Below are 27,409 nucleotides of genomic sequence, written 5' to 3'. Positions count from 1 at the left end.
TGCTTTCGTTACAAGGTCGCATTTTGCCTCCCCCCATCGTGTGGCTAACCCCTCCCCCCTCCCCGTGGCTAACAGCGGGGAACATTTCTGTTCAGCCACAGGCAAACAGCCCAGCAGAAACGGGCACCTCTGAGTGTCCCCTGAAGAAAAGCACCCTATTTCAACCAGGTGACCATGAATGATATCACTCTCCTGAGGATAACACAGAGACATAAAGAACGGATGTTGTTTGAACGCCAGCAAACATACACTGCAATGCTTTGTTGTACAATGATTCCCGAATACGTGCTACTGGCCTGGAGTGGTAAAGTGTCCTACCATGGAGGATGCAATAAGGCTGCCCTCCCCAGAAACCTTTTTCAAAGGCTTTGGGAGTACATCCGGGAGAGCCGCGAATGCCAGGGCAAATTAATCATTACACATGCTTGCTTTTAAACCATGTATAGTATTTTAAAAGGTACACTCACCAGAGGTCCCTTCTCCGCCTGCCGGGTCCGGGAGGCAGCCTTGGGTGGGTTTGGGGGGTACTGGCTCCAGGTCCAGGGTGAGAAACAGTTCCTGGCTGTCAGGAAAACTGGTTTCTCCGCGTGCTTGCTGTGAGCTATCTACAATCTCATCATCAACATCTTCCTCGTCCCCAAAACCTGCTTCCGTGTTGCCTCCATCTCCATTGAAGGAGTCAAATAACACGGCTGGGGTAGTGGTGGCTGAACCCCCTAAAATGGCATGCAGCTCATCATAGAAGCAGCATGTTTGGGGCTCTGACCCGGAGCGGCCGTTCGCCTCTCTGGTTTTCTGGTAGGCTTGCCTCAGCTCCTTAAGTTTCACACGGCACTGCTTCAGGTCCCTGTTATGGCCTCTGTTCTTCATGCCCTGGGAGATTTTGACAAATGTTTTGGCATTTCGAAAACTGGAACGGAGTTCTGATAGCACAGATTCCTCTCCCCATACAGCGATCAGATCCCGTACCTCCTGTTCAGTCCATGCTGGAGCTCTGTTGCAATTCTGGGACTCCATCATGCTCACCTCTGCTGATGAGCTCTGCATGGTCACCTGCAGCTTGCCACGCTGGCCAAACAGGAAATTGAAATTCAAAAGTTCGCGGGCCTTTTCCTGTCTACCTGGCCAGTGCATCTGAGTTGAGAGTGCTCTCCAGAGCGGTCACAATGGAGCACTCTGGGATAGCTCCTGGAGGCCAATGCCATCTAATTGTGTCCACAGTACCCCAAATTCGACCCGGCAAGGCCGATTTAAGCGCTAATCCACTTGTCAGGGGTGGAGTAAGGAAATCGATTTTAAGAGCCCTTTAAGTCAAAAAAAAGGGCTTCATCGTGTGGACGGGTGCAGGTTTACATCGATTTAACGCTGCTAAATTCGACCTAAACTCCTAGTGTAGACCAGGGCTTAGTTTGCACCTGCAGTGTCCACATGGGGGTGTTACAGCACAGCACTCTGGTGCACCCTGCTACATACCCTGTAGCCTGAACTGCAGGGGCGCCTAGGAGAGCCTGGTTTATAGAGCACCTTTTGCAAGCCTTAGAGCATTCTGTGGAATTCCAGTATACAAACAGATTGTAAGGATACCTTCTCATTACCCACGACTGAAATGCAGACACTGCTGTTTCACTCTCATAGAGTAACATTGTAAGGCTGGATCCTGCAAACATTCACATGCTTAACGTTACTACCACAAACAGTTCCATTCACTTCAGTGGAAGTACTGATGGGAGTACTCCATGCATCTGAAGAAGTGGGTTTTTTTACCCACGAAAGCTTATGCCCAAATAAATCTGTTAGTCTTTAAGGTGCCACCAGATTCCTCGTTGTTTTTGTGGATACCTCTGATAGATGGTAGCTATGGTAATACAAACAAATAATAATAATAGTAAAGTTAAGCATGTGTGTTTACAGAATTGGATCCTAAGATTCTAAACTATGGCGCAGGGTCTGTCTTTCACCATATGTCTGTACAACAGCTGGTTTGGGTTGGAAAATACTGTATCCAGTGAAAAAGATGTGAATGGAAAGACGCAGACTATAATTATCCCATGTTGAAATATGGCCATGTCCTTGGAACTAACAGCCTGACTCTTATGGAAAATGCAATGACAACAAGCGCACATGACCTCAGTTTTATGTCTCATCTGAAGAGCAACAGCTCCAAAAGGCAACCCTAAAACATCCTCACTGCATTTTCCACTTTATGCATCCGATGAAGTGAGCTGAAGCTCACGAAAGCTTATGCTCAAATACATTGGCTAGTCTCCAAGGTGCCACAAGTACTCCTTTTCTTTTTGTGAATACAGACTAACACAGCTGCTACTCTGAAACCAGTCCCCACACAGCAAGCCTGGGTTTGCCCTTCCTCAGTTACTGCAGCTGTAGAACTGAGAGATTAGCTTAGGTAAGGGGTTCTCAAACTGGGGGGTCGAGCCCCCTCAGGGGGTCAAAAGGTTATTACAGCGGGGGTCACAAGCTGTCAGCATCCACCCCAAACCCCGCTTTGCATCCAGCATTTATAATGGTGTTAAATATATTTAAAAGTGTTTTTATTTATAAGAGGAGTGGCACTCAGAGGCTTGCTATTTGAAAGGGGTCACCAGTACAAAAGTTTGAAAATCACTGGTTTAGACTGCAACACGCTTGAGGTGGGTACTATGCCTTGTTTGCATATAGGCTGTAGCCCACTGAAGCCTCTAGGTGTGTCCCAAGTGCTGAGGTCCCCATTGCAACACTTGCCCTCACTGACGAAAACGCCGCCCTGCGGCTCTCAGAAACCAGGGGGTGGAGCCGGGAGGCTAGGCCCTCAACAAAGATGGTGTTCAGGTCAGCTTCAGCGTGCCAGTTCTACGTGTAGAAGCGGAACCAATGAGTGGCAGAGAAGGAGCGGATAGCTTTCTGTGATTCGCCAGCTGTGAGGATTCAAATCAGAGGGCGAGGCTGCCGCGCGGAGCTGGGTGGTTGCACTACAGTTAGCGCCTGCCGGCTGGTGAGGAACCGCCGCCCCGAGCGTGTGAGGCGGCCAGGGTGAGTAGCGGGGTTCCCGGGGTCACCCTGTCTGGCGGGCATGGGGCCCCTCCCGGCTGACGCTGTGGGGGCGAGTACCCGCGCTGAGTGAGCCCCAGGCTAGTGGGGAGGGGTCGCCCCATCGGCTTCCCCTGTGTCGTGGTGGCGGGCCTTCCCCCCGGCCGCCGCGCCGCACTGCCCCTCCGAGACTCGGGGTCGGTGCCCGTCAGGCAGGAACCGGTCCGAGCTGGCCGGAGCAGCCCCGCGCGCTCTGATGCTGGCATCTCCCAGCACGGCTAGGCCCCGTCACCGTGGTATCGCGGCCCCGAGGGGGCGGGAAGCCCTGGCGGCGGGAGGGCGATGCCGGGTGCTGGCGATGCCTTCCACGCAGCTGGAACGTGCCCTGACTCGACTCTTCTTTGTACTGACCCTTCCTCCCCGCATCAGGCAATGGTGGATTAACCTCAGGGAGCCTCATGACCACAATAGCCGCCTCTGTCCTCAGGCGGGGTCCTGTTTGGGGAGAGCCTTGCTGTTGAACGCCCCTTTGCGTGGTGGGCATTGCTGGATTCCTGGTAGGGGAAGACAGTTGTGTTTTGGACGTCCCAGAGTGAGCCTGTACCTGTCAACGGGATGTTTAGGATCCCCTGCATGGGTGTTTTTGTCTAGAGGCATAATTGAAATTCTGTTAGATCCTTGGGTTTAAATAAACTTGTAGCTCTTTCAGTGGGATCCTAGGTTTCAGAGTAGCAGCCGTGTTAGTCTGTATTTGCAAAAAGAAAGGGAGTACTTGTGGCACCTTAGAGACTAACCAATTTATTTGCGCATAAGCTTTCGTGAGCTACAGCTCACTTCATCGGATGCATAAAGTGTAAAATGCAGTGAGGAGATTTATATCCTAATGACTCTTTCAGATACACTCCTCTTACTTAGAGGCATCTTTGCAATTGACATTGTAAATGTATGAGAAGGCTTAAGTTAGACCTTTTGAATCTCTACCTTGTGTAGAGAAAGAGTGATTTATAGTCTGGAAGAGGCACCTCCCTTTTAACTGTGGAATAGAAGAGTTGCCCAGCATTGTGGTATTTTGTTTTAAGGACATGGATTACCTTGAAATGAGCCTGTGAGAGAACTAAAATTAATTTTGACCCCTTAGGACTGCTTGGCTTCCATCTCCTGTCTCATGTTTAGGTCTGGATCTCAATGAAAGCACTGTAAATATCATATTTTAGGAAGGTGCCTGGGTGATTGATGCTTTAAATACACTGTATCAACCCTTCTAAAATGTTGTTTTGCATTTTGCCTTCTCCAGACTCTTCTCTCACCCCATATTGTCTATTATATTTTTAAGTGGTTGAAATTCTTCACTCATTCCTCTCTAAACCTGGATTATTGTACCTTTAGAAAATAACTTGGTGAATGTAGATTTTAAGTGCTACTGCCCAGGCAGCTGTACTTGCTGCCTACATACTTTTTAGGTGTTGAGGTAAAAGGCATTTAACCAGCTGAAAAACACTGTACCTCTTGAAGTTAATAATTTTATGGGGGTGGGGGGAGGAACAGTTAAATTTTAATCAAACTTTCTTTCTTAGACATCTGTACTCTATTCCTATGTAAATCAGGGTTGTATTCGCTGTTTGAGGTAATCCCATTGTTTTTAGTGGGACTGCTCTTGTGAATAAGGAAAGTAGGATTTAGACTATGTTAGGGTTCTATTTATGGTGGAATGGGTGTATCTATTTACACTTTAAGAATGCAGCTCTCATAGATGTACTGGAGGGCTTGCTAGTATACCTTTATGTTGTCCCATAAGTGTTACTGGTGAGAGAACTGTACAGTGAAGCACTAAGCACTCATGGTGAGAACAGGAATGTTCAAATACCATGTCATCGTCCAGTGGTGGACTTGTTGTTAATCCTTCTCTACTGAGAACAATCCTTCACCTGCAGAAATATGAGAGAGGCTTGCCAACTATTGAGGTGACTGCAAAGTTCCAAGAGGTGCTTGAGACACTTTTAGTTAAATAAGAAGGTTTCAGATAGTTCTGCAGAGCTGGCACAGTTTGGCTGGTGATGCAGTAATGATTTTCTGCTGCAAGAGTGCTCACTTCTGTAAGTAAACACAATTGCCACCTACATCCTATTACATAAACCTTGGAACATGGGGACCTGAATCCCAGGATTCTCTTAGGGCTGACTAGCAACATGTCAGGTGAGGTATAAATAAATGGTATCACTGTAAAGTGTGGAGCCTGTAGAAGACAAACAGATGATAGGATGGCAAAGAAAATTAGCAAACACAACTAAGGTCAGTCTGACTTAGAGTCTGACCACCAGCTAGATGGCAGGATGTTGTATGCAAGAACACAGCCAGGTTGGGCTTAGCAGAGGAAAAAGCCAAGGACAGGAATGACTGGCGGTGGTGTACTGCTTCCTATGTCTGTAAAGTTGCTTTGGGATGAGGGAATAGTAAAGTGTGCATTTCAGTTAAATGGATAGTGGGGGGAGAAAGGTCTTTGGATTCCCAATAGAGGAGCTGGCACTACTGCCTGCAGCCTGTTTGAATTTTTTTCCAACTTCCGTTGGTTGATGTGGAGGGACCCGTTGTGTAGCCAGTGATGTCATGTCTGATTGATTCTAAATTTTTTAAGTAACAAAAAATTGTACTCAATTTTTTTCTTACGCTTATTTTTATAACCACAGGAGACTTGCCCATTAAGAACCCATAAAAAGAACTGCTGCTGAAGTGATTCGAAGGACATTTAACCCACTAGTGCTCTTTATTGGTGTAATGAGATTGCTGTAGACAGTTTCTTGGTTAGTGCTTGATTCTTAAGAGGCATATCATTTTGGATATGGAACCAAAGAGTTCAGGTCTAGTCTAACCCCCTGCCAAGATGCTGAATTTTGTTGTGTCTAAAGCATCCAACACAGATAGCTATCCAGATTCCTTTTGAAAACCTCCAGTGAAAGAGCTTCCACAACCTCCCTAGGCAGTCTGTTCCATTGTCCTATTGCTCTTACAGTTTTAATCCTAAATTTTCAGCTAAATCTGCTATGCTGTAGTTTGAACCTATCACCTCTTGTCCTGTCTGTGGCAAGATAGAATTTTTCTCCATCTTTTTTTTATGGCAGCCTTTCAAATATCTGAAGACCACTATCATGTCTCCCCAGTCTCCTCTTTTTCAGATTAAACATACTCAGTTCCTTCAGCCTTTGCTCATATGGCTTGCATCCCATCCCTTTGATCATCTTTGTCACTCGCCTCTGGATCCTCTCCAGTTTCTCTATATCCTTTCTATAAAGACCAAAACTGGACGCTGTACTCCAGCTGAGGCCTAACCAGCGCTGAGTACAGTGGTACTATCACCTCCTGTGACTTGCATGCTGTGCTTCTGTTGTTGCAACCTAAAATTGCATTTTCTTTTTATGCAACAGCATTGCATTAGTGACTTGTGTTGAGGTTGTGATCCATCATAACTCCCAGATCCTTTTCAGCAGTGCTGCCGCCATGTCAGTTATCCCCCATTCTCTATTTGTGCATTTGTTTTTCTTCCCTAAGCGTAACACCTTACATTTATCTTTGTTGAATTTCATTTTGTTGTCAATAGCCCAGTTCTCCAATTTATCAAGATTACTCTGAACTTTAGCTGTATCTTCCAAAATGCTGTTAACCTCTCCAGCTTTGTGACATATGCAAATTTGATCAGTATGCTCTGTATTCCTACATCCAAAACATGAATAAAGATGCTGAACAACACCAGACCCAGAACAAATCTCTGTGGAACCTCGCTGGAGACCTCCCTTCAATCTGACACAATTCCATCAATAGTTACTCCTTGATTGTGGTTGTTTAACCAATTATGTAGCCACTTAATGGTAGTTCCACTGAGCCTGCATTTTTCCAGCTTACTTATCAGAATGTCATGTGGCACTGTGTCAAAAGCCTTGCTGAAGTCCAGGAATATGGTTATGAGAATCAGTCCACTGGAAAGCATTTCAAAACAATTCTGCTATCATATTACGCTCTTCCCTTACCCTTACTAAGAACATTTTCATGAAAATTAGATCTGAGGATTCATCTGCTTCTGATGCTGGTTTGGTATCTGAACTCGTAATCGAGGTCCAGTCCTTGCAAAGCCTTACTCCTGTAACTAAAGATTACTTGCTAATAAGGCTTTTCTGCACTGTAACACCGGTTTGACATCAGTCATGGTGAAATGAACAGAATTAAGCAGGAGAACATATGAACATTTAAAAACTGATGTCCCCCTTTCTTTTAGGTGTCCCTACTAATGAAGAGTGTAGAGTGAAAGAACAGAAATATAGAATAACATTCTTGCAGTAGAATTTTTCTTCTGAGGCATCAGCAGGTCTCTAAAGAGTTTGAATTTTCCCTGCCGAATGGAATTAAAGCATGCCTGTTCACAGTGCTTTATATGTAAACTGCTTTTACCCTTCTAATTGTGGAGGTGGTGTGTTGTGTAGCTTGGATGCCAGGACATATTACAATGTAATCATCTGCCTGTACTTGGTATTAACATATTAGCCAGAGTTCTCATAAGCATTCCAACAGAAACCTGCATTAGAGAAGTAATTTCTGCACTGCTGAGCTAGCAATTTCTGTCTTGATCATTCCTGTGATGTAACTGGTACTGCCATGGCCATCATTTTAAAAGATCTTTTCAATAAGAACAGTAATTTAAAAAATGAAGCAAAATCCAAATCTACCCAAAGATCTCCCAAGGACATTTGTTTAATTTTTTATGTATGTAGCTCTGAAACTGTATGGATAATGGTGTCCTTTGAAGAGTTATATTCTTCCTAGTCCGGAATTGGAACATTTTGTATACCTTCAAAATTATAAATTGGCAGGAAATCCCTGATTGTCTTGTTGGGGGTATGAGGCCCTACAGTATATTGCAAGTTATCTGAAGCATTGGAGTGTTTGTGGGGGTGTGTATGGGGGAAATGTAGTGGTTCTGTACAAAGCTGTCTCGACCATCTTCAATTTATGGGGACACTTGAAGACCTTTTCTTCAAGGAATAAGATCAGAAACATACAGCTGTTTGAAACTGCATTCTTGAGAGACTTTTGTATTTGGCTACAAATGTTAAGTCAGAGACTTTAGAGCACAGGTTTCTCTTAGGCTGGCAATGAATGACTCCTGTGTCTGGAGGAGTGGAAAAACCTGGATAGATCACTTTAACTCTTTTCATTTCTTGGCAGGAAGATGGAGACTGCAATGCTGAATTTACGGAATCTGTTTGATCAACTCATGCACCAGTCAGAATTTCTAAATGAAGGAAATGAATACCGTAAGTCAAGTCACAGTTAACTCATGTATGTTGTTCAATGTAAGAATAGACAACTACTAGCTCATTTCAACTTCAGCCCCGAGTACTAAAGAGCCCACTGATGGCTTTGTAGGTAGTGGTGCTCTTCCAGGTACATAGATTTGGGAGCAAACTTGGTTCATTTGCTCTGACTGGATGCTTGAAGTGACCAGCTGAACTTCTGGAAGGAATGCATCATGCTGTAGCATCCTGATTTTCTTGCACACAGAATTTCAAAGTTGGAGTTTACAAGGTTTGTAAGGTGTGTGCGCGTGTGCGTGTGTGTGGAGAGTAAGCTAATTAGTACCAAAGGAGGGGGTGAAAACCTTAGGGGGGGCCCAATAGTTAACTTTCTTCGACATGGGCCCAAGGAGAGTTTACACTGTCTGGGACTAACTGCTTCCATAAATAGCAGGGGGGAAAACACTGGCTGAAGGCAAACTTGTGAAATCTCTTCTTGCTGTAGCTTTGCAGGGTGGAACATTTATATTCCCCTTAGGGCAGTGTGAAACAGCTAAAGGAAATTGGCTTTATACAAATATTGATTTGAAAGTAAAATTATCTAGCTGAATGTAGTTGCAGCTCCGGACATCCATAATACTAATCTACATCTACTGGAGCATATTACAGCAGTTATATTTGAATCTGCTATTGAAAGTCTTTCTGGTGTACTAAGCTGTGACCATAATGTAGTCTGTCTTCATGTTACTTTAATAGCAGTAGTTTTGGCCGGACGTATGACAACTTGCCAGGAAGGTCATCTTTTTCTTTAAGCTGATATAGCATAACATATGAAACCTGGGGAGCGACTCTCTTATATTGAAGTCTACATTACATGCTAGAGACTGGATGGCCAGTAAAACAGGAATCCATGATTCTGGTATGGGGAACTGATGTAACTGCTGGGGACATCAGCTAGACCAGTGGTCACCAACAATCGACTGGTTGATTCTAGAGTTGTTAAGACAGTTGATTCACTGTTAAGACTAAGCGTCCTCTTCTCAGAGTTTATCCAGTTGGCAAAGAACTTTGAAGAGTTCAGAAAGAAGTGGCAGAAGGCAGATCATGAGCTGGCCAGGTACAAGGATCTTCTGATGAAAACAGAAACTGAGTGTAGTGCACTGGATGTGAAGCTGAAACATGCTCGCAATCAGGTGGATGTGGAGATCAAGCGAAGACAGCGAGCTGAAGCAGACTGTGAGAAGCTGGTGGGTATCATGTTACCTGTGATGTGACTTGTGTGTGGAACAGGCTTTGCCTTAATTCCATAGAGGTTCACTTAAATGAGTGTTTCCATGCTATAGATAAGTCCACTCAGAGAAGGATGTGGAAAGTTACAAAAGAGCCCTCTATGTACCTAAATGTGTTGGCACAAAAATATTAATTCCTGTACTATATTTAATAGCTATACATGTTTTCCATGGTACCATCACCTTCAAATATAACAAAATGGAAGACTCCACTGATTTTAATGACACTGGGCAATAGGAAATGGCACATGAAGCACCTTCATCTGATTAGAGTATTAGGAGTGTTCAGTGTGGTTCTGACTGCTTGAGTTCACTTTGTAGCTTCAAAGCTACATGCAGCTCTTCTGGGAGTTTAATGAGCCTGATAGGAACTCTTTTCACTCTCCTGGTCTCAGGTAGAGAGGACATAGGCAGCCTCCCACCAATGGCATGTGTGAGGCAGGAATGAAGAGAAATTCTATATTACATGGATTTGCAGAGAGCCACAAAACCATGACTACTTGCGTCACTGCAGCATTGTGAGACATCAACAAATTTCAGGAAGTTCTTTTGGGAATCTTGTGACTTTCTGTGAGGCCTTTTGCTGTAGTGTCTCTCCAGCTCTTTAGGGTTTAGTAACTATAGACATTTATAACCCTGCAGGTAGGAATTGAAGCATATTGGCAAGATTAATATGGAGTTTAATTCATCCTAATGTATTGTTTGGAAGATTCCATATTGGTTTCCTCAGCAGACTGGAATTGTTCAACTCTATAATTCTTTTGTGCGTTTCTCAGCAGTCTAAAAAGGTCTAAGCTACTTGGATTTATGAAGACAATAACTGGCACCTAATAAGACCTCAATAAATTGTTTTCTATTGCAAGAGAGTATAGCCTTCATTTGAATAGCGATTTAATTCAGAAGAATCTCACTGCTGCTACTTTAAATTGAGTTTGTTACCTGTTGGAAGCTATGACACCAGTTTCTGCTTTATGGGCTTTTAATATGGTGTTGGAGTAGCAAACTTCCTCAAAGCCTACCTGCATTAGCTGTATTAAATGTCTTATGGTCTGCCTGTCTCCCATAAATCTGAAGTGAAGCTTTCTCCCCTAGCTACAGCTGATGTTTTCCGCTTTACAGGAGCGGCAGATCCAACTGATTCGGGAGCTACTGATGTGTGATGCATCTGGAAGCATTCAGCTAAGTGAAGAACAGAAATCTGCCCTGGCCTTCCTTAACAGGCCTCACCTTTCCACTGGAGGTTCTGGGAACAGAAGGTAGGGAAGGTAGCAACTTGACCATAAGGGAAACAACTGATTAGCACAAATACTTACTCTTGGATATCTGCTCCCTAGATTTACAGTAATCTTTGACTTTGGTAGAGATTTTTGACTTTTCCTTTGCAATACCCCAAAGCTATCAGCTTTTTTCTCCTGTGATCCTGTATTCCAGGATCTTTCACATGACCTCTTCCTCAAAGTGATCTAATGCATAACATAAATTATTTTAGTTTGAAAAATTTGGAACTTTAACTGTTCTTATCGAAAGCTATAAGAATTTCATATTTCTCACTAAATCTAATTAAAGCAGGTAATTGCATTTACAAGTTACAAGTTTTTGATATCCTCTCAAAATCATTACAAAAATATATTTCTGCTATATCCTTTGAGACTGAATACAGTGATCCAGATGAGGTCATGTCACTGATTTATATAATGGCACTGAAATATTCCTTATAGTAGAAATAAGGGGGCTCAAGAGGCACTAAAATGATTGCAAAAATCATTATTATGTTTATACTACATTAGTGCTACATTCATAGCATCAAGGTCTTGCCTTGTTCCTAACTGGAATACATAGCTATTGCCTGGTCAGTAAACTTGCCCTGGAATCATGAGGTCAACTGGAAGTGAAACCCACAGACTAATAGGTTTTTTACTTTACTTCTTAGACTTTCAACAATAGATGAATCTGGCTCAATTCTATCAGACATCAGCTTTGACAAGACTGACGAGTCACTGGTAATGTAACTCCAAACATTGAGAATTATCTGTCTTTACTCTCCATATTGTTTCAGCAGCTCATTGTCTTGCAATATCAACCATAAAAACACTGCACTGCTAAGCAAAGTTAAATAGTGTCCTTATATGTTGATTCTCCTTACAGACCTATGATATGAGTGTTCTAATTTAGCGTTCTAATCAGTGTGGGGGGGTGTGATACCACAAGATCAGGTTTCTAGTCTCTAGTTACCATTCTGTCTACAGAAACCGAGTACTGTGATGTTATAACTAGGGATTCACGTCTGGTGTGGAATGGCAAAAAATCCTAACAGGCTTCAAGACAAAGTTTGTTAAGTTTATGGAGGGAATGGTATGATGAGATAGCCTACACTGGTATGTAGTGATCTGCAACTGCTAGCAGCATATATCTCCAATGGCTGGTAATAGGATACTAGATAGGGAGGCCTCTGAGTTACTGCAAAGAATTCTTTCGCAGGTGTCTGGCTGGTGTGTCTTGCCTACGTGCTCAGCGTCTAACTGCCATATTTGGGGTTGGGAAGGAATTTTCACCTGGGTCAGATTGGCAGAGACCCTGGGGGGGTTTCACTTTCCTCTGTAGCAGGGGTGGCCAACCTGAGCCTGAGAAGGAGCCAGAATTTACCAATGTACCAAAGAGCCACAGTAATATGTCCGCAGCCCCCCCACATTTCAGTGCTCTACCACCAAGCTTTGGAAGTGTCCCGTCCCATGTCTCCTCCCCCCCCCATCAGCAACCTGCCCACTGGCAACCCCACCAATCAGCGCCCTCCCCGCACCTCCTGATCAGCTGTTTCATGATGTGCAGGAGGCTCGGAGGGGGAGGAGCGAGGGCATGGCAGGCTCAAGGGAAGGGGTGGAGTGGGAGCAGGGCCTGTGGCAGAGCCAGGGGTTGAGCAGTGAGCACCCCCTGGCACATTGGAAAGCTGGTGTCTGTAGCTCCAGCCCGGAGTTGGTGCCTATACAAGGAGTTGCATATTAACTTCTGAAGAGCCGCATGTGGCTCCGGAGCCACAGGTTGGCCACCCCTGCTAGTCTGTAGCGTGGGGGCAGTGATCACTTGCAGGTTTAAACTAGTGTAAATGGTGGATTCTCTGTAACTTGAAGGCTTTAAAAGATGATTTAGGGACTTCAGTAACTGAGCCTGAGGCTAGGGGCCCATTACAGGAATGGGTGGCCTGCAATGTGCAGGAGGTCAGACTAGAGGATCATGATGGTCCCTTCTGGCTGAGCCTTAGTAATTCCAGTATGAAATTTAAAGGGAGCAGTGAGTGTAAGAAATGACTAATGAGGGGTGGAGGAGGTAGTAGAGGCCAGTGAGAATTCTGAACCTCTGTTTCTATCCCTGCTATCAGAATCTTAATGAGCACAGAGGTGAGGGAACTGCAGGGAAGCTGACTTCCCTGGTTATAACCCTTCAGAAATCACAAATGGAGCCAGAGGAAACACTAGATTCATAACTGGATGATAAGATGAACCTGTATTATATTTGTCCTAAGCTCGCTGCTCCACCGTTCTTTAAAATTGGTTTAATGAAAGACATGGCTAAAGTCTGAAAGATATTTGCAGTATGCTAACAATACTTTGTCCTACCTATAGGATTGGGATTCCTCTTTGGTGAAGGCTGTCAGACTGAAGAAAAGAGAGAAACGGGTATGTTACATTCTTTCCTGTTAAGTGGTTGGAGCAGTCAGGATTAACCATAGGTAGCACTGTGGCTACATGTGGTAGTTCAGCTATTATAATAGACACTCTGATCTGGTGGTCACTGTCCAAGCTTAGTCAGATCAGACCACCCAGAAATGCACTCTAATCTGCACCATGGGCAAGAGATGGAAGGCTTCTTCTGACTTAGTTTATAGAACTGGACTATCTAGATGAATAAATCCTTAATTCTTTGCATCCAAAAATTCATCACTATTGTGTGGATTCAGATGAAAGCTTTGGAAGTAACTTTCACTTGTCAGCTGGAGATGATGGAGTGAATTTCCACATCCCATTCTAGTCTCACCTGTAGCTTACAAGCGGAAGTTACTTGGAGTGAAGCTTCTTGGTGGATCTACTGCATCATTCTGGTAACATGAAATAGGGGGAAATCAAAGTTAGGTGTTTCCATTATAATAGTGGGCTCAGGATTTGTCCTACTACCCTGCAGTCAGCATGTGGGTTGGGTAGGGAAGGGGGACTGAACCATCAGAAGAGATGACTGTCTTATTGGGGGAGGATTTGGTATTTGCTCCGTGTTTTCCAATAGCATTCCTCATGTTGAAGGGGGAAAATTACTTCCCCTGAAGGTCTTGGTGGTAGAGCACTGAGTTGGCCAGTCACAGTTCTTGGGAAGAATGTGTGCTAAATCATTTCTACTGGTCAGTTAGGCTGCCTTATTTCACAAGTCTTCATATCCTTCCTAAATAGAAATCATTATGGACTTCAATATCTGCAAACACTGCAATGGAATTTACCCCAGACCTTCAGGAAATGCATTGTGATGCTCTAGGTTTGACACCCCCAATCTTGTTTAACACACATTTTCTTTTCAGCGCTCTTCCAGACAGTTCATAGAAGGCCCTCCAGGTCCTTTAAAAAAAACCCGATCAATTGGCTCCACAGTGGACCAGGTATGTAAACCCAGCTGAGTTTGTGTGCATCTAAAATCTGTTGTCAGAGGTGGCTGTATTTGTGTAGCCCCCAAATGCAGTAGGATACTCTTTTTGAAATTAGAGCTAGTATAACAGTTTCACAGGACAGCATCTCATGGAGTCACTGCTAATGCCAGTCACATAATTTGGAAATTATCTTCCTTTTCTGTACCTCTGGCATTTGACACAAGATTAAATTAGACATCTGGTTAAGTTGTACACATTAATGCAATATAATTGATCTGCTGGGGCCAATAAAAGCTATATATCCCTTGCCACATCATATTGCCATCACTAATCATATAGCTCTTTCATTTCAGGGAAACGAGTCTATAGTTGCAAAAACGACACTTATGGTCCCTAATGATGGTGGCCCAATTGAAGCTATCTCCACTATTCAGACTATACCTTATCATCTCAGAAGCCGGAGGAAGACAGGTAGGTACATGTATGTCTGCAGGCTGTCCCTTATCCTGGTTTTAACGCACAATGCTGTTACTGGTCATTAATTCTCATGAATCTTTATTTGCCTGTCTCTGCAGACAGTGATAGAAATGGGGGTGATTATGTTGAAAAGTTATTTTGAAAAAGGGTAGTCTGAGGGATCTTAATGGCTACTAGTAAAGTTAACAGCAAAGACCAGAACTTGTTTGCTGAACCACACTTCACAATGACCAACTTCACAATAAATAAACTAGGCACACAGTTTTTCTCTGCCATCTCTTTATTTGTTAAATCTAACTGGGCTAGTAAGTGTTAATATCTAGGAGAGGAGGATGAAGTAAGGAGGATGGAAACAAAATTCCAAGAAAATCTTTGTTCCCTCCACCTGCTGCTTCCCATTTCTCCTATAATTAGCATTAAACTGGTATCTTGAAAGCTAGTAATCAAATAATAGTCTCTCTCAGGTGTCCTAATCCTGGCTATTGGGGAAACTCTAAATTTAGCTTGTTCTTTAAAAAGAATAAACCTCTCTTTGAAAGTTGGGTTACAGAAGGATCTTTAAATGGGATCAAGGCAAAAGAAAAAACTAAACATGGGGGCATTTTCCTTTCAGACCCTCTGAAACAGACCATAGTTATTTCAAGCCCAGAGAAAATCAAACTGAAAGACAAAAGCTGAACTTCTTGCTTTTAGCCTTCTCTTCCTGGCCGTCTCCAAATAAATGACTTTAACCGCTAAAACTTCTTTCATAAATCTTCTGTGTGGAGGTATTCTGATCAATGCAACGCAGGGAGTGGGGGGGGTTCTAGCATTGCTTTTATATATTCATAAGCAAAGTAATAGCTCGAAGTTTTGTATACTAGAGTGATTAGAGGTAACTCAATGTGTATCCAATATAAGAACTATGTGCCTGTATTAATGCTTATTCTCTCAGTTAACTCAAGATGTGCTGCTCCTGGGCAATAATAATTGAAGCTTGTTGCCCTTTATTCTCTGATTTTAATTGCTTTCAAAAGTAACATGGCAAGCTTTCAGTTTTAACACACTAATACACCATACTTCTTGTTTGGCTTTGGAAAGCATGTCTGCAAGAGTGATTGCCTGTGAGATAGAAAGGAACACAAGACTGCATAATTAACCATTAATTGCCAGTTGTATCTTGTAACAGCCTCTGCTGGATGCACTACCTTTGGCATAACACAGATGCCAGGTGCAACTGGTAGTACTTGTTAGGCCATGGATATCTCTGTCATTCACAATAATCTCCTGCCGGTTCCAGGACACTTGTCTCAATCATTATATAGTCTTTATACTGAAAACAGAAGACTGGAAAATTATTCTACAGATCTCTCTCTCTCTTTTTTCAGCCAGTTTACAGCCCTGGAATAGTGACTCGAGCTTGGGCAGTAGGCAACTGGAACCCAGATCTGAAACTGATGGATCTAACACTCCTCAGAGCAATGGGGGGATGAGGCTGCATGAATTTGTATCAAAGACGGTATGTGTACAGGCAGTAGGAACTTGAGCAGCTCTCCCCTTTCAGTTCTCTTGTGGGTGGATTATAGTCAGTCCTGAAAGAGATTCACTGGACCTACTGCTGTACATCCCTCTTAGTGCAGGCTGGTGCACAGTGTCAGTTATCAATCTGATGTTGCCAGTTTCAGCTCTGGGCTCTGACCCGGAGTCCTCAGCTATGCCCTGGAATATATGCAGGCAGAGCCGTCCCTTGGGTATGGCGAATCAGGGTGAAGTGGGGAGGTGAGGCTAGAGGCAGGTGAATGTGGTGAGGAGGTGAGCGGGCGGGTGGAGGACCCCCCCTACCAGAACCTCCACCTCCCTCCAGCACCACCACCACCACCTCCCTCTCACCGCCTGCCGCGGATCAGATGTTTCATGGTGTCAGGAGGCGCTGAGGGGGGAGGAACAAGGGCATAGCGTGCTCGGGGGTGTGTGTGTGGAATTGGGTGGGGGTGAGGCCTTGGGGGAAAGGGTGGAGTGGGGATGGGGCCTGGGCAGAGCCAGGGTTGGGGGGAGCACCCCCTGGCAGATAGGCTCCGAGTTTCTAATGTCTTGGGCCCTGCACCCCCCTAGATACTGCCCTGTAGGCAGGCATATATCTTTTAGTTTCTGCTGTGAAAGACCTCTTGTACTGCTATGCTGAAGTTTAACAGCTGACAGTTAAGCCCTTGAGATCCAGAGTTTAAACTTCTCATGCATGTCCCAGTGACTGTAACAGATGTCATGATGGCTGGAACTAAGAAGGTAAAATAAAGGAGCAGGGTTTGCTAGAAGCAAAATCACCAACCATTGACAAGGGCCTATTTAACTTCCAACCCCATTATTCTTTCTACGAATTTGACATGATGGTATCTGTGCTTTGCCATCAATATAGAACAAGACACTCATTCAATATACCTGTGCAGCTAAACTGTATCTGTTGTTTTGTTGCATTATTACCACTTCCTCACACACAGGCTCTTTATTTCCAGGTTATCAAACCAGAGTCATGTGTTCCATGTGGAAAGCGGATAAAGTTTGGGAAACTGTCCCTAAAGTGCAGGGACTGCCGTGTGGTGACTCACCCAGAATGTCGGGACCGCTGTCCCCTTCCCTGCATCCCAACGTTAACAGGAACTCCTGTCAGAATTGGAGAGGTATGGCTTTATGTGAGATGAGCTTTAAACCCTGTAGCTGCCAACAACAAATGGGCTAATGCCCATTTGTGAGAACTAGACCTTGCTTAAGGACTCCAGGAATCTTATATACTGGTTAACTTGTTGCTGCATTATGTGGATTGTCTGCTTTATTACAGATCTAATAGAAATACATAAATGAGACTGTTAAATAAAGCCAAGAATAGTAGGAATGTGGGTTTTTTGGAGGGAGGAGAATTGTATGTGGTGGTTCTGAAAGTATGTGGTGGAGGCATTTTGTTCTGATTTTGCAAGCGGTCACAAACTATTTCTCGCTCTGCATGTATCAGTGTTTCCAGTGCAGCCTCATCTGTCAACTGAAGTTATTGGCAAAGTTATTTTGCTTAAATTGGAGCCTTAAGATGTTTTCAGATTGGTGAATGATGGCACAGCTAAGCTTGTCTTTAGGCGTCTCCTGCTTGTTTCAGGCTAGATCCCTCTTTTTTGGCCACTCACAGTAGTAGTCCTTCCGTTTGCTATAAAGAGCTGAATGCAGTCTAGACATTTCTAGTGGACTTAAGATCCTGATATATAGGTGCCAGAGTATCTGATTTATTAAATGTTAATATTACTTGCCCTCCTTTCCCTTCATATCTGCTGCGTGGTCCATTCTCCACTGGCCTGTGAAGCAGGAGTCTTTTGCCCAAGCTTCTAGTGTATGGTAAGACATGTTGCACCTGTGGAGTTAAGTGAAACTCAGTTCTTGGCTCTCCATTTCCTATAGAGTAAGAATGTGTTGTATGGAGGATTTCTGGGTAGATACTGTTTAGCTCTCTACCAGACTACATAGTGTTTGTCCTCTCTTTGTACCCATGGCACCTACCTCTGTGGGTCTGGGGAATGAGAATCTAGTGACTATTCCTAAGCTTATATCTGATGGTATCTCCTGAGCACTTCCAGTGTCCTGAAGCTTGTAAATGTCAATGTTGCAAAATCAGCCTCTTCCTTCTTTTAGGGGACGCTGGTGGACTTTGTGCCCATGACTCCGCCAATGATTCCTTCCATTATAGTTCATTGTGTGAATGAGATTGAGCAGCGGGGGCTACGTGAGGTAAGAATCACCTGAGATCAGTGGGGGTGCTAGTGAAATGAATTTGGCTGTGATATTAGAGCCACAGTTGGTTAACCTGAGGATCTCTTGTTTATGATGCTGTAGATGTACACAGTGCTGTTCAATACATGAGTCATGATGAGCAAGTTACAGTCCCTACTCAGAGATCTCACAGTTTACAATGGGGACAGGAGACTGCTTTTACTGAAGAATCTAGACTTTGCCTTCTCAAGATGTTTGGGCAGGTGAAGTCCTGACTTTAGGCATTGCTCTCTAACAGACAGGCCTATACCGAATTTCTGGCTGTGACCGGACAGTGAAAGAGCTGAAAGAGAAGTTCCTTCGAGGGAAGACTGTGCCCTTGCTCAGCAAAGTGGATGATATCCATGCCATCTGTGGCCTTCTTAAAGACTTCCTGCGCAGCCTAAAGGAACCCATTCTCACATTCCGGCTAAACAAAACTTTTATGGAGGCAGCAGGTGAGGCGAGCCAAATGCCATTGGCAGCTGTCGTGCCTGAGGGAACATTCTCAGACAGATCCATCTGAATTGGCAGTCCTTCTCGGGTATGAATGTATTGGCAGTACTGAGTATACTGTAAAGAGATCATAGAATCATAGAATATCAGGGTTGGAAGGGACCTCAGGAGGCCATCTAGTCCAACCCCCTGCTCAAAGCAGGACCAATTCCCAATTAAATCATCCCAGCCAGGGCTTTGTCAAGCCTGACCTTAAAAACTTCTAAGGAAGGAGATTCTACCACCTCCCTAGGTAACGCATTCCAGTGTTTCACCACCCTCCTAGTGACAAAGTTTTTCCTAATATCCAACCTAAACCTCCCCCACTGCAACTTGAGACCATTACTCCTTGTCCTGTCATCTTCTACCACTGAGAATAGTCTAGAACCATCCTCTTTGGAACCACCTCTCAGGTAGTTGAAAGCAGCTATCAAATCCCCCCTCATTCTTCTCTTCTGCAGACTAAACAATCCCAGTTCCCTCAGCCTCTCCTCATAAGTCATGTGTTCCAGACCCCTAATCATTTTTGTTGCCCTTCGCTGGACTCTCTCCAATTTATCCACATCCTTCTTGTAGTGTGGGGCCCAAAATTGGACACAGTACTCCAGATGAGGCCTCACCAATGTCGAATAGAGGGGAACGATCACATCCCTCGATCTGCTCGCTATGCCCCTACTTATACATCCCAAAATGCCATTGGCCTTCTTGGCAACAAGGGCACACTGTTGGCTCATATCCAGCTTCTCGTCCACTGTAACCCCTAGGTCCTTTTCCGCAGAACTGCTGCCTAGCCATTCGGTCCCTAGTCTGTAGCTGTGCATTGGGTTCTTCCGTCCTAAGTGCAGGGTCCTGCACTTATCCTCATTGAACCTCATCAGGTTTCTTTTGGCCCAATCCTCCAATTTGTCTAGGTCCCTCTGTATCCTATCTCTGCCCTCCAACGTATCTACCACTCCTCCCAGTTTAGTATCATCTGCAAATTTGCTAAGAGTGCAATCCACACCATCCTCCAGATCATTTATGAAGATCATTATTATCATTATTGTATCATTATATATGATATATATATATATATATATATATATATATATATATATATATATATATATATATATATATATATATGATATATATAATAATATGTATAATTATTGAACAAAACCGGCCCCAGGACCGACCCCTGGGGCACTCCACTTGACACCGGCTGCCAACTAGACATGGAGCCATTGATCACTACCCATTGAGCCCGACAATCTAGCCAACTTTCTACCCACCTTATAGTACATTCATCCAGCCCATACTTCTTTAACTTGCTGACAAGAATACTGTGGGAGACAGTGTCAAAAGCTTTGCTAAAGTCAAGAAACAATACATCCACTGCTTTCCCTTCATCCACAGAATCAGTAATCTCATCATAGAAGGCGATTAGATTAGTCAGGCATGACCTTCCCTTGGTGAATCCATGCTGACTGTTCCTGATCACTTTACTCTCGTCTAAGTGCTTCAGGATTGATTCCTTGAGGACCTGCTCCATGATTTTTCCGGGGACTGAGGTGAGGCTGACCGGCCTGTAGTTCCCAGGATCATCCTCCTTCCCTTTTTTAAAGATTGGCACTACATTAGCCTTTTTCCAGTCATCTGGGACTTCCCCCGTTCGCCACGAGTTTTCAAAGATAATGGCCAATGGCTCTGCAATCACATCCGCCAATTCCTTTAGCACTCTCGGATGCAACTCGTCCGGCCCCATGGACTTGTGCACGTCCAGCTTTTCTAAATAGTCCCTAACCACCTCTTTCTCCACAGAGGGCTGGCCATCTACTCCCCATGTTGCGATGCCCAGCGCAGCAGTCTGGGAGCTGTCCTTGTTAGTGAAGACAGAGGCAAAAAAAGCATTGAGCACATTAGCTTTTTCCACATCCTCTGTCACTAGGTTGCCTCCCTCATTCAGTAAGGGGCCCACACTTTCCTTGGCTTTCTTATTGCCAACATACCTGAAGAAACCCTTCTTGTTACTCTTGACATCTCTTGCTAGCTGCAGCTCCAGGTACGATTTGGCCCTCCTGATTTCATTCCTACATGCCCGAGCAATATTTTTATACTCTTCCCTGGTCATATGTCCAATCTTCCACTTCTTGTAAGCTTCTTTTTTATGTTTTAGATCTGCTAGGATTTCACCATTAAGCCAAGCTGGTCGCCTGCCATATTTACTATTCTTTCGACTCATCGGGATGGTTTGTCCCTGTAACCTCAACAGGGATTCCTTGAAATACAGCCAGCTCTCCTGGACTCCTTTCCCCTTCATGTTAGTCCCCCAGGGGATCTTACCCATCTGCTCCTTGAGGGAGTCAAAGTCTGCTTTCCTGAAGTCCAGGGTCCGTATCCTGCTGCTTACCTTTCTTCCCTGTGTCAGGATCCTGAACTCGACCATCTCATGGTCACTGCCTCCCAGATTCCCATCCACTTTTGCTTCCCCCACTAATTCTTCCCTGTTTGTGAGCAGGAGGTCAAGAAAAGCTCCCCCCCTAGTTGGTTCGTCTAGCACTTGCACCAGGAAATTGTCCCCTAAACGCTTTCCAAAAACTTCCTGGATTGTATATGCACCGCTGTATTGCTCTCCCAGCAAATATCAGGAAAATTAAAGTCACCCATGAGAACCAGGGCGTGGGATCTAGTAGCTTCTGCGAGTTGCCGGAAGAAAGCCTCATCCACCTCATCCCCCTGATCCAGTGGTCTATAGCAGACTCCTACCACTACATCACTCTTGTTGCTCACACTTCTAAACTTAATCTAGAGACACTCAGGTTTTTCTGCAGTTTCGTACCGGAGCTCTGAGCAGTCATACTGCTCCCTTACATACAGTGCTACTCCCCCACCTTTTCTGCCCTGCCTGCCCTGATCTTCCATCCTACTGCAGATCTACCTCTACAACCCTGCCTGGTGTTAGTGAAGTATCTCATCCAGGTCTTTGACAAACTTTCTCTGATCAGTAATCTGCCTTGCTGCTGCAGCTATCTCATTCTGTGGATTTTATCATGTAGGCTGCTAACATTAGGTGGATACTCACTCTCTAGATCCCATATTTTTAGATTAATCCTTAAATAATTCCATGTTTTGATTTTTGGAACTAATCAATAGTCCTGGTAGTCAGTATCCTGTGCAGGAATGGTGCACAAGTTTAGTGCAGTCTTGAAGCTATTCTAACATTTGTACAGAAAATCTTTGAAATCAGTGTCCAACAGAGAGATCACAATACAGTGCTGTTCACCAGAGGATTTCAAAGCATTTTACACACATTAAGCCTCATAACACAAAACCTCTGAGACACTGGTATTAGCCCCATTTTAGACAAGGAAACCACGGCACAGGTGTTTAAATGACTTGCTCAAGGTTAGACAGTATCAGTGTTAGAATTAGAACTCAGGAGCATGGGACCCAGAATCTTAACACTCTCCAGCACTGTGATGGAACATACTACTGTCTGAGGAAAATGGTCCCATAGGCCTCTCTAATCGCTTTCTTTTTTTATTTAAAGAAATTCTGGATGAAGACAACAGTGTGGCTGCCATGTACCAGGCTGTTGGTGAACTCCCTCAGGCTAACAGAGACACACTCGCTTTCCTCATGATTCATCTTCAGAGGTGGGTTCAGCCAGGTTAGGAGTTCTGGAAATGGGGGAAAAAGAGATGATGCTGTAGTTCTGTTTCTACAGGGGTTGAGTGACAGGGGAGTCTTTACCTGGGACTGTTTGCAAATTCACATATAATTGACATCAGCTTACATATCAGGGCTTTCTATCTGTGAACAAAATTTACTCAATGTCCTTTTCTTTTTCTTTCTTTCTTGTCTAGAGTGGCTCAGAGCCCAGACACTAAAATGGACATCACCAACCTGTCCAAAGTCTTTGGTCCCACAATAGTTGCCCATGCTGTGCCAGATCCTGACCCCATGACACTCTTGCAGGACACTAAACGACAACCCAAGGTAGGTGATTAGCAATGACACCTTGAGGTAGAATGTGGATGTAAGACACATGAAGTGTCCTGTTAAAGAATCTGATTATACTGGCACCTGGGGGGCTGTTGTCCTCTGGCCCATCTGATACCACTTTTATGCTGAATGAGTTGTAGGTTTCTGGTACAGTGGGGAATTGTGTGCTAAAGTGTATTTCTGTAGGTGGTAGAGCGGCTGCTGTCACTGCCAGTGGAATACTGGAGCCAGTTCATGATGGTGGAGCAAGAAAACATTGACCCAGCGCATATAATTGAAAACTCCAATGCCTATTCCACTCCTCGAACACCAGATGTTAAAGGTAGCCCTGGAATGTTGCTCTATCAGATCTTCAACTATGGTCAAACATCCACTCTAACTAAAACAATGACCTCGGATCAAAGCCTTTTGTTAGATTGTGTTGGAACAGGCTTGCCAAACTGCATAATTCCTCCTCCTACTCTTCCACCTTAGTTACCATACAGCCTTTGATACTGATGGTCATGCCTCTTTATCGCTGATATGGCATTTCAAGTGCTGTAGCCATGTTGGTTCCAGGATAATAGAAAAACAAGTGGGGTGAGGTAATATCTTTTATTGGACCAACTGGTGAAAGAGAAGCTTTCCAGCTACACAGTGTAGCTTGAAAGCTTGTCTTTTTCACTAACAGAAGTTGGTCCAACAAGAGATTATCTCACCCATCTCATCTCTCTAATGGCATTTCAAAGCAGGCATTCTTTGGTCCGTTTTACCCACCTCCCAGCCTCAGGAGGAGTCTTACTTTTTCACAGTGAGGACATAACATTTTGCTCTTAGTCCCCAGCCTAGGCCTTAACTGTAACCATTCACTGTGATAACCAAGCATCTGTAACACCTGCTGCCTTCAGTGCTGCAAGTCTGAATGTCAAGCTACGAAGAAGCTTTAAAGAGTTAAATATCTAGCTGTGGCATTGTCAATTGGTGCGATGTTACCAGGGCATTTCTGGGGGGAATGGAGTCGGAAGTAGCTTATGACAGGAAAGACAAGCTTCTCTCAAACTTCAGCAAACCTAGTGGAAGACTAACACATTTTTACGTACGTGTACTAAGCAGTGACTCCTGCTTCACTTAGCTTTGCTGTTGAGCCTCTCTATTTTTATAGAACATATTGGGCCAGTTCTGCTGTTTTCACTTGTGTAAATCTGGAGTCCCATCATGGACTTCAGCAGAGTTATCCTGATTTACCGTATGTCAACGGGGCAAAATATAATCCCATTACCTTAGTTTAAGAAGAAACGTTGTATGTGAGTTATCGTGTGCCTGTTCTAATATGAAAAGGAGTACTTGTGGCACCTTAGAGACTAACCAATTTATTTGAGCATAAGCTTTTGTGAGCTACAGCTCAGAGCTACAGCTGTAGCTCATGAAAGCTTATGCTCAAACAAATTGGTTAGTCTCCAAGTGCCACAAGTACTCCTTTTCTTTTTGAGAATACAGACTAACACGGCTGCTTCTCTGAAACCTGTTCTAATATGACTCTTGTTTCCTCTGTCGGAAGTGAGCATGCTGGGTCCCCTCACTACTCCAGAACAGCAACTGATAAAGACTCCTTCGTCTAGCTCCCTGTCCCAGAAGGTCCGATCTACGCTCAGCAAGACTACCCCGAAGTAAGTGGCGCTGCGTACTTTGGGATAGTAAAATCAAATGCTACGGCCATGTCTACACTAGAGAACTTACAGTGGCACAGCTGTACCAATGCAGCAGCACTGCTGTAAGATCTGTTTGCATTTGGAAAGGAAGATGTCTGTCTGTATCTGTACAGGTTTTTTCATGCAGTTGATAGATTTCCACTCCATACGGCTAAATGCAGTGCCTTGCATAATGACAGGTTTCAGAGTAACAGCTGTGTTAGTCTGTATTTGCAAAAAGAAAAGGAGTACTTGTGGCACCTTAGAGACTAACCAATTTATTTGAGCATAAGCTTTCGTGAGCTACAGCTCACTTCATCGGATGCACACAGTATGCATCCGATGAAGTGAGCTGTAGCTCACGAAAGCTTATGCTCAAATAAATTGGTTAGTCTCTAAGGTGCCACAAGTACTCCTTTTCTTTTTGCAAATACAGACTAACACGGCTGTTACTCTGAAACCTGCTGTAAGATCGATTGTGTAGCCGCTCTATGCCGATGGGTGAGAGCTCTCCTGTCAGCATAAAAAAACCAGCACCTCAAGTGGTGGTAGCTATGTTGGCAGGAGAAGCTGTTCACCCCAGCGCATCTGTCGGTGTAACATATGTCGTTCAGGGAGGTGCTTTTTTCACACCCCTGAGTGACATAAGTTATACAGGCAAAAGTGGTAGTGTAGACAATCTGAGCTACTGTCTCAGTCCAAATAATATCATACACTATATTTGAGTGTTTATATACCAGAGAGCACAAACAAAACCTCCTCCCCCCCCCCCCCCCATTTGAAAGTGTCTTCTTTCCCCATTGGTCCTTCTGGTCAGGTGCCAACTAGGTTAATTGAACTGATTAACCTCTTACAGGTAAGTGATTCTGTACCCCTGACCAGGAGGGATTTTATGTTACTGCATACATAAAGGTTGTTACCCTTCCCTTTTGTATTTATGATGGTGGGTTTTTTTATAAGAGACTAATCAACTGCTTACTGCGGTGGCGAGGGGCACTACTCCATGGGTGGGGTAGAATATATGGCAGAGAACTAAAGGGGTTGAGAAAGTTACAGGGGCTTGGATCTGCCCTTCCTCAATGCAAACTTCATAACATGCTCCTCCGTGGCTCTTAGTGCAGCTGGTCAGAGGGACAGCTTATGTGTACAGGTCCAAGCTTCTCTCCCTAGCTTCCATGGCACTAAGTTAAACCGAATGCCTGTACTTCAGACTCTAGGAACCAACAAAAGGCAGCTGCATCATAAGTAGTATGTGACATCGTGAGCAGGGAGGGGGGACCACAAACAAATCAAAGTCAAAAAGGAGTGTTAAAAAAGCACAGAATGGTGAAAAAAGATGTCACTGTACATGTAGAGGTGCTAATTCACTAGTCCATCACAAGGAGGTGCTCTAATGGCAGGGCTGGGAATTATTGCTTTAGAACAGATCCTTACCATTTCTGTTTGTTTAGATTTGGGAGCAAAAGCAAGTCAGCAACCAACCTTGGACGCCAGGGATACTTCTTTGCCTCTCCTATGCTGAAGTAAAATGGACATGGAGTTTCAGCCCTTTTATAACGTTTACAGCCCACACATGCATGACTACAATAAAGGACTAACTGCCCTTCACTACTCTCAGCAGCCTGTTTACTAGGGTGTAATCTTATGACTTTTGTTTTTAGCTTAATTGAGATTTTTAATCGAGTTTTATTGTGCAATGTGTATTATTAAATATTTAGTGCTATATTACATCTAGCATTAGCAAGAAAAGTAACTGGCAAGATCTAGTCAGTATGTTAGCGCAAATTGCCACAAAAATGTTTTAATTTGGAAAATATATATCTTTCAATGGGAAGCTGGCCTCCATCTGTTTAAGAGCACCTTATTGGAGTTCCATTTAAACACTTTTTGAAAACTATAAGGCAGCGTTTTGCACCAGCAGTAATCCTACCTTGTTCCAGGAGAACTAGCATAATCCTTTGGGGAAAGAGTACAAATCCTGTCTATTGAGAAGCAGTGAATGCTGAGGAACACTTGTTCTTCCTTTTGCAAGTCTATTTTTAGTGAAGCCAGTGACTTTAGAAAGTGAGAACTCTTAAAACTTGGCCACGTGAAAAATTACAAAAACCAGTGTTCCATAACGCACCTAAACCTGCCATAAATCTTGAGACTTATTTGTGTACTATAAAGTGGCTCAGCCTGTAAATATGGTACTGAAGTTTGTATCTATCTTGAGTACAGGCCAGTAATTTTGGCCTCGGCTTCTACAAAAGTGAGTTTGGTTTGTTCTTAATGAATTGCCACTTGGTATATGACTTATACAGCAGAACTACATTAAAAATATCTGCTGTCTGTAAAGAAAAGTTTTATAGATAAGACTGTCTGCAGATACTAGCACAAAGAATTATTGGATTAGTACTGTGGGTGCTTTTAAAAATTGTACTACCCTTCTTGATTTTTGGGATGGACATGTTTGTTAATGACAGTTTTCCAAATTCCAGGATATGAGAGGGGATGCTAATTTACCTAGCCCAATGTTGCACCAGAAGACTTGTTAAACATGTACCAATGCTTCTAAACATTGCTTCTCTGTGTTAAGTTCCTGGAAACTGAACTGTACTGACTTCTGCCTATAAGAATCATGTACAGTTGGTATATCTGAAAAAAGTAAAATAACAGTTTTCTAATGAGGCCCTGGTTGCTTTGTATTTTGGCTAATGCATTTCCCTCATTTGTGTGTTTAACATGGCATGTTTCAGACCAAAGTTCATGCTAGGCCTGAGATTCTCTCCACTCTTACTTTCTTTCTGCTGCTGCCCCCCA

At 43.9% G+C, this 27,409-nt stretch overlaps 1 protein-coding gene across 2 annotated transcripts; it reads left to right on the top strand.

The window, feature by feature from the left end:
* Positions 1-2,916: 2,916 nt before the first annotated feature.
* On the top strand, positions 2,917-27,409 carry RACGAP1 (Rac GTPase activating protein 1). Of its 2 annotated transcripts, none has more exons than XM_074934804.1 (17): positions 2,917-3,027; positions 8,236-8,324; positions 9,348-9,550; positions 10,712-10,848; positions 11,523-11,592; positions 13,210-13,263; positions 14,151-14,228; positions 14,570-14,687; positions 16,061-16,191; positions 17,183-17,347; positions 18,342-18,437; positions 18,718-18,916; positions 22,486-22,591; positions 22,802-22,934; positions 23,127-23,262; positions 24,478-24,586; positions 26,059-27,409. In XM_074934804.1, exons 2-17 carry the CDS (start codon positions 8,240-8,242, stop codon positions 26,132-26,134), a joined length of 1,896 nt encoding a protein of 631 aa, XP_074790905.1. In that variant the 5' UTR covers positions 2,917-3,027; positions 8,236-8,239; the 3' UTR covers positions 26,135-27,409. The 2 variants fall into 2 exon arrangements, with proteins under 2 accessions (XP_074790905.1, XP_074790906.1); XM_074934805.1 differs by having other exon boundaries at positions 2,964-3,027; positions 8,240-8,324.

This window comes from Natator depressus, chromosome 20 (genome assembly GCF_965152275.1).
Source record: "Natator depressus isolate rNatDep1 chromosome 20, rNatDep2.hap1, whole genome shotgun sequence".
Lineage (NCBI taxonomy): Eukaryota > Metazoa > Chordata > Testudines > Cheloniidae > Natator > Natator depressus.
The sequence above is the reverse complement of the archived record's forward strand: the minus strand, read 5'-3'. Positions and strand labels throughout refer to the sequence as shown.

Excerpts from the sequence above, each read along its gene's own strand:
- RACGAP1 (XM_074934804.1), top strand. The coding sequence starts at position 8,240 with ATGGAGACTGCAATGCTGAATTTACGGAATCTGTTTGATCAACTCATG. Across the intron at positions 14,229-14,569 it reads TTGGCTCCACAGTGGACCAG|GGAAACGAGTCTATAGTTGC; the intron begins GTATGTAAACCC and ends CTTTCATTTCAG. Across the intron at positions 18,917-22,485 it reads AACTTTTATGGAGGCAGCAG|AAATTCTGGATGAAGACAAC; the intron begins GTGAGGCGAGCC and ends TTTTATTTAAAG.